Below are 13,059 nucleotides of genomic sequence, written 5' to 3' on the forward strand. Positions count from 1 at the left end.
GCTCAGGATGCTGCAAATGTTGGTATATGAAAATGGCTGGTGGATTTAAGACAAAAAAATAATAATTTATTGAATGAATCAAATTTGAACATATGTGTGGCTTGTTGATCTTGTTAGTTAATTTCCTAGCCTGGCCTGGCCTGGGACACACATTGATATGGTGTGATAAAGTACTTATTGGACTTTAACTTATCATTGCACTTACAGTAACAAGCGTAGCTGTCCTCAATTTAGGTAATCCTGCAGGCCTATGTCTCATCTCCGGTTTTTCCACCGTGTGTGTTTGTGTGTGTGTGTGCGCGCGCGTCAGTCGCGGGGGGAACTGAGCAGCAGCCCCACCCGCTGCAGAGAGCCGACAGGACTGAAACAGCAGCAGCTAAAAATCGTTACAGCGTACATTGATGTTAAAATGTATACAGGTTGGCAGGACGGTCTGAAAAGTTTTGCACGGCCTTTCGCTGTACGTTTTGTTGGTCAATGTGAGATGTTCGAGTCACACGTCTGGTTTTCATATCAGAAACAAGGAAATGAATTTGGCGACGTACGTGCCGTTCTCACTCCCGCTTGGTCAGTGGCTCTCTGCTGGGATTTTTTTAACGCCGTGCGCTTAGATCGTTAAAAAAAGGGCCCTGGGTGTGAAAATGCTGCTGCTGAGGAGATGGAAACAAACGTGTTCTCAGAATGAATGAAGCCGTTCTGATGTTTAGTTAGAGCGATCAAGATACAGAAGCAAAATGAAGTCAATTTATAATATGTACTTTTAGTAGTAAAACAACGAAAAGTGAAAGGTTTTGTTGCTTGTACAAAACATCTGACTACAACACTAGCAACATACTGTATATCAGCAGGACAGAGCAGTCGGGGTCCATACACTACAACACTGTAAATCACATCTCGACAGCACCACATGACGTTACTGTGTGTCAGCCATGAAATAGGACAACATGAAATCAGCAGAGTTAAGAAATGTACTTTTGAAATCAGGATGAACACACTGCCATTGCCCAACCAATAATACAGTTTAGACTAGTGAGACAACAGAAAGGAGAGATGATGAGACACTCATGACATGATGCATTTATTGCTCATTACTCCGACAGTTTAAAGCTGCAGTTGCTCTGCATAACTGTGTTGGGTGAAACGGTGGATAATAATTGGATTATGGCTGCGGTTGTGGTTGCATCTATGATGCTACGAATTTGACTACCATAACTGGACTGCGACTACTCTTTACTGCTCCTATTAACATAAGCCCAGAAAACAGAAAGTTAAGCCCTGCAGGATTTGAATCTGCAGTGCTTCTATCAAGTATGACAGATATGTGTTACCAAAACACCACAGGAGTGCAGAAATACAGTGGCTTCACTACAATACACAGCCAACACAACCAGGCCAACTCACTGCAAAGCCTCCTCCAGTGCAGCTGATTTGTGGCATCAGATAACAGAAATAACATTCCTCTGATTCCTCTGTCCCGTTGTGAGGCATGGCAGTTATAAAAACTGGTCTGAAGCCAAATGTTTCTTCTAAACTTTTGATGATCTCTCGATTCTTAGCCCCACTCTCCTTTTTCTCTTGTTTGACTGCTGGTCAACATGCACGGCTGTAGTGGCAAATAAACACCCAAAGCTTCCAAGTTCTGGATAACATGGAACTTTTATGAAAGTTTGGCTGGTTATATGTCTGAACTAAGCTGCTGGTAAGTGACACTTACTGTGAGTGTGTCTATAGTGCAGCAGATGATGACTGAACTTTAAGGGCACTCAGTGAGCCAGTTTTGCTGACTTGTAGGAAAAAAAGAGGCCAATGTGTCCAGGAGAGAAGTTAAAGTTTTCTAGACAACTAAGTGACATACGATCAATGTTTCAACACCAATAACTCTCCTTGGGCCTGCAGCAGGACCTGCCAACCAGGTCCTTATCATTATTATTATTAACCAACATATAATCATGCTGAAATGTCTTAAATAAAGACACCCTGATTATACACAGTAGTATCTGTATTATTATTACTATGGGGGTAGCACTGCGGGCTCCTCTCAGACAAAATCAAGAGTACTGTGATGCCCACCCCCCGTCATCCAATTAAGGCAGATTAGCACCATTAAAGGTTTTACCAATTACAGTTCCTGTATTCATGGTATCACTGAAATGGTCACACTGAATGTAAAAATATGTGTATCATGTCTGTGTGTTCAGATCTGACCGAGTAAGATTGAGCTGCAACTTCTGACTGTGTTGGTAAAGGGGCCAAATCTGCAGAAAAACTGATTTTCGAAACACCGGCGTAAATCTGTCTCTTCTGAGCCTATTGTAATGTAATATATATATATATATATAGCAGTTTAAATGCCCTCTCTAAATTCTTATTTTCATTCAAACAATTATAGCCTTTTATTAGCCTGTCTCAGGGATCAATAGTCTTAACTTATTTCATTAGTTTCTCCTGCAATATATACACACACACACAGTATGTGTATATATATATATATATATATCTTTTCATACTGACAAGAACAGAATCTCACTTGACAGCCCAGTGAGCTAAATAAACCTCTGTTATGTCCTGGATGGACCCTGGATGGACCTTTTCTAACCTAACACAGAAGCAGATTGACTCCTGATAACCTCTGAGTGTTACTTTCAGCTCCAGCAGCTTCATTTCCTCCTTTTTCACTTGCAGCTATTCTGCAATCTGATAACTTCACACAATTTTCTGCTTCGAGGAAACATTTCACTTAAAAGCCACTACCGCAACTGCGCCTTGAAGAATTTAAACCGCTTTTTTAACCTCTTTCATGCAGCTCGGTGATACGGTGAATGATGCCACTTTGAGATACAGCGAGCTGGTGAGCTAGTCAATGCACTAAACTGGATTCGTTATACAATCCTATGGGGGTATCAGACATGACTTTGAATTTCAAACACTGGCCTACAAATGACCACATCCAGACCGAGTCAGGATACTTTCTCTTCTCTGATGCAGAGATTGAAGTGAATACCGTCTGACAGCAGGTTTAACCTGACAGGCCTTTCTGGTCCTCAAACAGAGAGCTTCCTGAATTCTAAGAAAACCTCAGCCTCAGTGTTCGCTTCTTTCGGCTCCACTGACTCTGACGCTTTTCTACCTTTTACACAAAGCCTGTCAGAAAGCCCCTTGTTTACAGTCCACACACACAAACACACACACACACAAACACACACACACACAAGCATTTTGTCTTTGTCGTTAGCTACAACTGAGCGACAAATGCTTCAATCAATATCCACTTATCAGTTGTAAAGAGACAAACACTTCTCCTGGGGAGTCAGCCTCCATGTGATGTGGCTTTGACCAAATGCAGGTTTCCAATTTACTAAAGACCTGACATCCAGTATTGTGTGCTTGCATGTAATATTTTGCCGTTTCCATTCAAGACAATTCACAGTTTTCAATGTTATCATGGTGTAAAGGCATATTTGAATCATGTCTGATGCTAAAAGCCTAAACCCAGTATTTAATGTAAGGCTACCGTAGGCAACATATATCAGTGTGCCCTTGGTTTTTTGTTTTCTTCACTAGTTAGCCGTAGTTCATCTTGTGTTTCAGAGGTGAGCGGAAGAGGATTAGATCCTTTGAGCAAACCGTGATTCTTTGAAGCAAGCGAGTCGATGGTCAAAGTCACCTTTCATCCGTTTGATGAAATCTCTGTCATCTGACCCGACGTCCTCCCGAAGCCTCTTTTGACAGCCGCCTGCAGGGTGCAAACACACACACACACACACGCACAGATCACCTGAAACATCACGAAGACACACACACATCATCATCTTTTTCCAGAGTGTCTAAACAGAAGAGTACACAAGCTCCTTTACAGGGAGGCAAAGAAACAAGATAAAGTAGAATATAGTGGGGAAATAAAAATAGGAATACAAATACAGACTCACATGGGTACACGAAGAAAATGGAAATAATGCACAAACACACACACACACACACACAGCTGAACACAAACCTTCTAACAGCCTTGGTGAGGGCCTGCTGGTGGGGAGAGGATCCATATTCAAGACCTTGTAAAGCTGTCCATAGGCTAGGAGGCGTAACGCATGCTGTAAAACACACACACACACACACACACACACACACACACACACACACACACACACACACACACACACACACACACACACACACACACACACACACACACACACACACACACAAAAGGGCACATCACTGTATTGATAAAGCAACAGAGGTCTGCACTCAGGAAAACAGGCAGCAACTATATCATTTATTCTCCAATCAATGTGGTTTAATTATCGGGGAAACTTGAGGGAGAGGCCCGACATTTGTGTAAACCCACTAGTTCTGTTGGGAGAAACTTCATGCATTATAGAGGGGAGGAATAAACACTCAGTGCGCACAATCGAAGGAGGAGAAGAAAAAGAAAAAAATATTCCCATAGAACAAAAACAAAGGCAGAAACAGAGAGGGAGGAAAATTTTAATTTAAGGATGTCTTCATATTGATGATGAGCCCACATTTGCCGCCGGTGGGCAGACTTTGTTGTTCCATGCGCTGTGATGTGCAGTAGCAGCAGCAGTGGTGGTAGTAGTAGTAGTGTTGGTGTGGTGTAAGCGGGGAGGAATGTTCCCACGCTCATTAGGTGGCTAATTAGGCTGCCTGTTCGTCAAGTCTGCGCAGCACTGCGGGGGCTCCTTATCCAAGGTCAGAGTCCGGGCTCTGCAACCACCCAGCTATTTATAGCGCTGACGTGAGGCTCAGGGCTTCACCGGCGTCGCTTTATATAACCCTCCTTCAATCAGCGTTACTCGTCCCGTTTCCTGAAAGAAATGCTGACTTTGGTGCAGTGGGCGGTGTGGAAGTGTTCTCACGAGACGCACGGCTGAGGCCCAGCTAATGATTACGCTCAGTTAAGTAAGTGTCTGCGGCTGCTTTTATAGCAGGAAAACAGGAAGCGAAGTTTTATAGTGCTCGGGGGGGGGGGGTATGTAAACACAACGTTCATAAAGCAGCAGTTCAAATGAAAAACTTACTGTTATGAAAGTCTGAAAAGTATGTAAACTTCAGAACTACACTTTTTGTTAGTTTGTTAGAGTTTGGATTCACAACTTGGCTCTCTAAAAGGACATTCAAATCCAAGCAAACACACTTATTAAAGATCGAGAAGCTCCGGTTTTGGAACGTATGTTGTGTTTTTTTCACCCCAAACTGAAATTTAAGGTAATTTAAGGTATATTTTCATTTGTGTGTGTGACTGAATTCATCCCCTTAGGGACCAGTTCAAACCTGGGCAGCTGTGGCCCAGAGGCCAGAAACAAGAGCCTGTTAATGGAAGCTTTTAATGTTCATGCCCCTGGAGCAGACAGGATAATGTAGATGGGAAATGTTCCTATCTTCCTTAACAGTGACTGACAAAGAGCCCTTGAGCAAGGCATTAACTAAACCTCTAGTAAATTAAAAACAAAGGTATCTCGTCAAACTACGAGACCTACAATAGCAGGACCGACTATCTTGGAAATAATAAGTAAAACTAAAATATTGTAGCTTTACCTAAAACCTTTGAGCTGTTTTTGCTGAATCGAGCCTGAGGTGCACTTTACTATGGAATATATTGCACATAGATATTTTAAGAAATCAATACTTTTTTGTAACCAGGAAAGCAAACATTCATCAGGCGCTCTTCAGGCAAAGAAGTTATATTAACAGCTTTTGATTAGACGGACATATTGGTTAGAACCGATTTGACCCAACAGCAGGGTCAGCCTGGGAACAAAATTCAGCCCTGGCAATTTTTGTCTGGACCGATTATTCTTTCCCCCTCCTCTTCATTTGTTGCCGGCGGACTGATAACTAATGTTATCACTGCTGCAGCTAATAGGATTTTGTGCACTGGCATCATCAACACCGGTAATATAATTTTTTGAATAATAAACGTGAATAATAAATGTGTTATCTTAAAACATTTTGCATCATCAGCCACAAGATTTTTTTTCCCTCATTTACTTTTTCCGGTCCACCTTTTGGCTTTGTGCGGTCCTTTATTATCCATTTCCTTTATAATTTCATTCAGCTCCACTCTTTCGGTCTTGATTTTTTTCCCCTGCTTGACCTCTCTTCTTCTTCTGATGAAATTTGCGGGAGACTAGATGCAGCAAAGGCATATTGCTGCCCTCCACAGGTCATTTGTAAAGCTCCATTGCACTTGACCTATGACGTAACATGATGGACGGATCCGCTAGAAAGGGGAGGGGGAAAGAGATGCCGGTATAGGCAGCCTACTGACAATTTTGGGACTGTGTACCCAGGGTGCGATTTGTGAAAAAAGCAGAGGGGATGGGATGTTTTTTCATCATGCACAACAAAACAAAATATGCTAGAATTATGCACTTCAATATCCAATGGAAAATAACCTCGCCAAACGGGGCTGGCAGGTCAATTTCTTTTCCCACATTGCTGGTGGTGGTCTTGCGGCCCATCAGGCATTTGCCAGAATTCCCTGACAGCCAGTCCGAGCCTTCCTAATAGGGTCTTCATCAGGACGCCCTGATGAAGACCCTTAACCGTAGCCTTTAACAGCAACTATTTTGACAACTATTTTCATCTTTCAAACAAAACAAGCTAAACAGTTGATGGTTCCAGCTTCTCAAATTTGAACTTGCTGCATTTTCTTGTCTTACAGTACAGTAAAAGGAATCTCGTTGGTCTTTGGACTAAACTAAACAAGACATTTATTAACTGATTAACTAAAAATAAATCTAATTACTAATTGGAGCCCTATAATGCAGATTACACAGTTGATTCAATTTCTTCTGGTTAAGGATTTTACTTTCATCACTGCAGAAGAAGAAGACACTGACGGCAGCAGAAGAGGCTGATGGGTAAAGTGGACTGACCTGTGCGCTGTGTGTAATGGCGTCCGCCTGCTGGGCGCTGAGGTCAGACAGGACGTCTGTGGGTTCCCTCTCACAGGGGTCGTGAACTCCTGGACCTCCTTTTAAAGAAAAACCACAACAGGCTCTGACTCAGACGGGGAGAAGGGAGAAGACCTCAGAACAGAAACACACACTTTGAACCCACTTTCATTCCTCTAGACAGGTAAAACACACACAGAAATAATTGACAGACTCCTACCATGGACACTCCGCAGCAGTAACTCATCAATGATTCAGAGCATTCAGGGAACAACTTACCATTTCAATGTTAAGGGCAACCCTGAACCACATTAAAAAAAAAATCCAATCATACATCACAAAGGCTAACTTGCTGCTCTGCACTGATCAAACGAGGAAGCTGAAGGCTTCTATTTATTAGAGCTGGACAGGAAACATTTCTCACTTGGACTGCTCTAGAATAAAAATCTCAGAGGATAAATGTTCACACGGTTTAGAAAGTCGTGTAAATCTTTTTGAAATACACCATACTCCACCACCAACTTTTACTGAATGAAATACAAGTTAAATAAAACCATCATCCATGTTGCTGTGAATCAACTGGAACACTCTCAGGGTGCCCTGAGGGAATCTGCACCCCAATTAATGCACTGTGCATCATTGGTGACACGCCACAGTCTGCTATCCTGGCCAGGAATCAGCAGGACGCCCTGTGTGTAAGGAGGTTACAGCCAAACACCCGGTTATCCTGAAACACATTCATTTAAAATGTTTCTAAATGTTTCTCCTAAGGCCGGTTACACACTGCCGGCGTGGCGTGAGCGTGGCGTTTCTGTTGCGTGTCAGCTGCGTGTCTTTTTCTGTCTTTACACACCAGAAACGTGTCTGACGCGGCGCTGCTCCTGCTAGCCTTGTCTGGACACATGTATGTTTCCCACTGATAAAATGAAATACCATGTTAAACATTAACTGATTTGATTACAGCAAAGACAACGTCGGCAGTATTGATGGCAAAATAGAGTACAGAATATTTCGTTCTGTATTGACAGGTGCAATATATATTTTTTTAAATTACATTCATATATCTGCATTTATATCAAAACCTAGAGGCTTTCAAACATCAACATGTCATTTATTAATATGCATTTGTGTCTAAATGACATATAAACATATTTTACTATTCTATTTTGCCTGGAAACGCTTCCAACACGCTCGCATCTCGCGTGAAAAATAGGCGTTGGTCCTATTTCTAGCAGGCACGCGTCTCACGCAGGCAGTGTGTAAGCTCTAACCTGTTAACATGGGAGCCGAAATATAAACGGACACGCCACGCGGCTGACACGCTCGCGCGACGCGTCCAGTGTGTAACCGGCCTAAGAACAAAACACGGTTTCTGCTTTTTTTTTGGCCTTGACCAAATGCCCCTTTGATTGTTTGAAAGCCACGATGTCTCTCTCTCATGGGTGGGCCAAATTCTCTGGGTGGGCAAAGCAGAGAAAGGGGAGGTAACCTTGCTCCTTATGACCTCATAAGGAGCAAGATTCCAAATCGGCCCACCTGAGCTTTAATTTTCTCAAAGGCAGAGCAGGATACCCAGGGCTCGGTTTACACCTATCACCATTTCTAGCCACTGGGGGACCATAGGCAGGCTAGGGGAACGCATATTAATGTTAAAAAACCTCATAAAGTGACATTTTCATGCCATGGGACCTTTAAACATACATACGTAGACTTTCAGTATTGTTTTATTCAAAAACTGCTGTGATTTAGCTCCATTTCACAAGTTAACAGCCCATAATGCAACTGGATGAGAGTTTTCTTTAAGACCTAGGCAGTGATGAACAGCTGCTTCCTGTCATTCATGACGTCCGCATGTTGAATCCCTTTTGGAAAAGTGCTTCTGTAGGGAACACACATTTTATAATAGATGCACTGATCAATCAGACACTGATCACAAACATTGGATCATGGCACCACTATCATCCCTATTCCCAAACAACAAAATGTGGCCAATCTCAATGACTAGCATCTCATAGCACTCCCCCCTACAGCCAGAAGTGTTAAGGCTGGAGGCTGGTTAAATCCCTCATCTGCCCTATGCTCCTCCACACCCTTGACCCCCTGCTATTTGCATAACAACATAAAACAGAGCAACTAAGTCCGCCATCACCGGCGTCCACCATCACTGGCATCCTACACACCGCTCTCTCCCCGCTTGGAAAGGAGAAAGACTTAAGGGACTATGCAGTTTGTGGACAGCACAGCGTTCAATACCAAAGTGCCATCCAGGCTCGTCAGTAAACTCAAGGATCTGGGCCTGAAAACATTACTGGACATTCTGACAGACTGCCTCCAGGTAGTGAGAGTGGACGACCACACCTCTTCTCACTGCTGACCCTCAGCACAGGAGCACCACAGGGCTGTGTCCTCAGCCCCTTCCTGTATTCCCTCCACACTGTGGAGCGTACCCTATCTTTTCTTAAAAGATGGGAAGCGAAACCAGTGTCTGCCAGCCCACGCTGCCCCCGAGCTCAGTGACTTCCAATGGAGAGCTGGGAATTACCTCCGTCCTCTGGCTCTGCCACTTGAGGAGTTCTTCAAGTCCTCAAACTGCCCAACTTTATTTCCAGTCCGGGTCAGGAGTTCAGCCTCTCCTTATTGACTCATCTGACAACTATACAGTATTATCTGTGCAAATCTGACTGCTGGACTGTTTTTCCATTTAAGCCTTCAACCATAAAAACAGCACAGACACTACAGATGTTTGCTGCAACCAAGTCATTTTAGTTCTGTTTCTTTTCTTTTTTTCCTCTGGTCCATTACTGGGTTATGACAATTTAGCTATACATTTTTTCTCCTAACAGGGAACATTTTCAACTTGAGCAGACAAGTTTAATCTGGAGATTGCTGCACATGTTCCACTCTGTTTATATCTTTCTATAAAATCTGTATGCGCTGCCTCTAAATTTCACCACATCTTATATGGGCAGTAACCCCAGCTTCACAAACAATGTTAAACTAGCCTCGAGCTCAGACGAGAGAAAGAGAGTGAAAATGCTAACAACAAACGGAGCTTGGAGGTTGCTGTGAAGGACTGATCACTGACCTGGCAGGAGGATCCCTGAGGCGATGCACTCCATGACGCGACGCAGGGCCTCGCCTGGACCTAGCGGCCGGTTACAGGTGGCTATGGCCTTTTCACAGATCAGCTCCAGAGGCTGCAGAGGGCGGACAGACAAAGGACACTCAACACAGCATAAACTTAATTAATTCCAGTCATGATTCTGGTCCTGGGACACAATGCAATTACATACCGTACACAGCAGGAGGCAAAACACGCTGTTTTAAAGCCTGGGACATAAACTTATAAAACTCCTGTTTTCCATTCTGTCTGGTTTACGCTGAGAGAAAACTGGAGTGTTTGTGCAGATTACAGTTTGTTCAACTTTATCTTCTACTGAATGTGAGATCTTGACGTCCCGTTCTGATTCTGCGGCCGTCACCTACCCATCCTTTGAGAGGCTGCCACCCAGACAGTCTGTTGCACATGTCTCTGAAAATCCTCAAAACGATGACGCAAGACTTGAGATCTGTGACTCGAGCCTGAGGGGACAGACAGACAGAGTTTTAGTGACGGCACGAGGAGCATTTCAACAACACAGCAGTCAGCAAAGCAGCAAACTCTCCCAAAAAAATATGTGACACTTTCCAGGCTCGGAGATGCCAGATCTGCAGCGCTTATAGAGGCATGTTCATGCCCCCTGAAATGTCAATATGCTGCCAATACCATTGTGAGAGACTGAATTAGATACTAAACTTGACTTAAACTGCCATAATTATTATTTATGTCACCATTTGATATGTTTTATTTACATATATTATTTTTATATTTATTTATATAGATTTATATTCATGAATATGGATTTTTTTTGAATAAACACACTATGCAGGAAGTACTTTTACGTTCTACATTCACTAGAAGTTTTATACTCGCTTATAAGTTAAAAGGTTATATTGCCATTTAAAAGATTTTATTTTTGTTCAAGTGGACTCATTCCCTCCTGGTGGTGTGCAGCCAGAGCGTGCAGCCAGTCAGGTATTTATTTATGCGTTTTATGTTTCGTCGTCAATATTTATAGTTTGTGTGATGCGAATGTGTGCTCTGCACATCGTTATGTTTGAACAGTTCGAAGGTGGATTTGATGACAGTGATGTTGACTGAAATGCAATTACGACGAATAAATCCACCGGTAACAGGAGAACCATGGCAGCGTGTATTTTCTGAAGGCAGTGATATTGATTCTACTGGCAGAGATTCTTTTTAAGTCCAGCCTGTGCGGGGAATAAACATTAAGTCTGGAATAGCTACAGTGAAAATCTTCCTTTATGAGAAAACAACATTGATAGAGAGTTTATCAAATCCAACATCAATGCAGCTTTTTCAGGTTCTCATATGAATTTTTCATTGTTTTCGCCGCAGAGTCAAATACATGAGACCCTTGCAGCATATTTACTGCTATCCACTGTGAAAAAGTTTTTTCTTACGGACCACACTGGTTGTGGGTTCGGCAACGTTGTTTTATGAGTTGTTAGAAGGAATTAATTATGGAAATGGCGTATGCCGTTTTTTTAAACTACAGCAGCATTGAGCTGTTCCCTCTTCAGTATCTGACATTCAGAACAATTTGAACATGTTTGAAAGTCTCCTGTTAAACTGAATAGTATAGTTATTCCAAGACACTTAAGGTTTTTCCTCCATGTACAGTATGCTGTTGTTGTGTTGTTGTGATATACAGTTCAGTATGAAATGCATATATAAATGCCCTGCACTCAACTGTGAAATGCTCTAAGTAGATTTCTGCGTCATGCATCCGGGACATCTGACATTTACTGTAGTTCTATTATCACTCCATGCATTGCCTCAAAATAGTGAAAATAGCCATTTCTATTATATGGTTGACCTCATGTGACAAAAGTTTTATGGACATATCTGCACTTAGTAACATGAATATACATGGAATAATAAAATCTGTTGAAATCTCTGGTAACCAAGATGCAATAAATTCTGTTGTCCTAAAAAAGATCATCTTAAGGTTCTAGCAAAACTGAAAGTAAGAGCTTGAAGAAGAGTAACTGGAGATTATAACATTAAAATCAAAAAGTAATTATGCTGGAGATTATTGACACTTCAATTTTCACAGACTATTCCCAACAATACAGTAGGAAATGTAATTCAGGTGCTTTCATTTAAAGCTCACAGCGATGGTGGATGGTGGATGAGATGAACACCACTAATTGTATCTGCAGTTATTACATCAGTGGAGGTCCTCGGGTCATATCATTCCTGTCTGAATATGATGCAACTGAATCTTCCCTGCACTAGATCACCTTCGTTCCACAGTGCAGCCCTTCACTCTGATATTACTTGACATCGAGCTCTGCTTCCCCGAGGGAAGCTGCTGACTGCTTCACCTGCCCTTGACTCTCGTCTCCCTCCTGCCTTCTTGGCAGCGGAACGACTCTGAGTTCAGTCAGGACGAGTTGCAGCTCATCTGAAACTTGATTTGGTCAGAATCTCCTTCCTCTGCAGGGTTCAATATTTAGTTGTTGTTTTGTTTTTTTCACTTGTCTGGTCGGCCAAGTGAAAAAAAATTCTACCTGCCCAAAGTTAATTTTTACAGGCTTCTATACAAATTGTTTTGTCAGGAAAAAAAAAAGTGTGAAAAAAGTCAGGATCGCGTCAAAAACGGAAAGAAAAACATTGGAAAAATATGTCAAATCTTGAAAAAAAAACGTCAAAAGTGTGAAAAGGCGCAGAAAAAAGTAGAAGAAAACGCGTCAAAAACGTGAAGGAAATATCGGACAAAAGACAAAAAACGATTCCGTGATTTATGACACGATGATGCCCGAACGGGCAAGTAGGTTGTTATATTTACTTGCCCAAAGTAGCGTTTTACTTGCCCCGGGCCATTGGGCAACCCTTATTGTTGAAACCTGCTCTGTAACTTCAGACTTACATCTCTGCCATGTTCTTCCTCTAACCTTTACATGGCATTGAAACAGTAACGTTTCTACTGTTTTCAGGCTGTCAATTCTTTTCTTAATATTCTCTACAATTTATAGCGGCACAATTTCTCACACCCACACAGTTAAGAATCTTACA

The 13,059-nt window shown here is 42.3% G+C and overlaps 1 protein-coding gene across 2 annotated transcripts in view; it reads right to left on the reverse strand.

Annotated features, from left to right (window-relative positions):
* The window catches only part of LOC120560311 (spermatid perinuclear RNA-binding protein-like), a 102,952-nt gene that overhangs the window by 16,056 nt on the left and 73,837 nt on the right, over positions 1-13,059 (reverse strand). For both annotated transcript variants that reach the window (XM_039802648.1, XM_039802649.1), the window contains exons 7-11: positions 10,404-10,499; positions 10,003-10,114; positions 6,900-6,997; positions 3,995-4,088; positions 3,665-3,733 (exon numbers count right to left, since the gene is read on the reverse strand). In XM_039802648.1, the coding sequence (XP_039658582.1) occupies positions 3,665-3,733; positions 3,995-4,088; positions 6,900-6,997; positions 10,003-10,114; positions 10,404-10,499 (469 nt within the window). The remainder of the gene's footprint in view (positions 1-3,664; positions 3,734-3,994; positions 4,089-6,899; positions 6,998-10,002; positions 10,115-10,403; positions 10,500-13,059) is intronic.

Source organism: Perca fluviatilis, chromosome 6 (assembly GCF_010015445.1).
Source record: "Perca fluviatilis chromosome 6, GENO_Pfluv_1.0, whole genome shotgun sequence".
Taxonomy (NCBI): domain Eukaryota; kingdom Metazoa; phylum Chordata; class Actinopteri; order Perciformes; family Percidae; genus Perca; species Perca fluviatilis.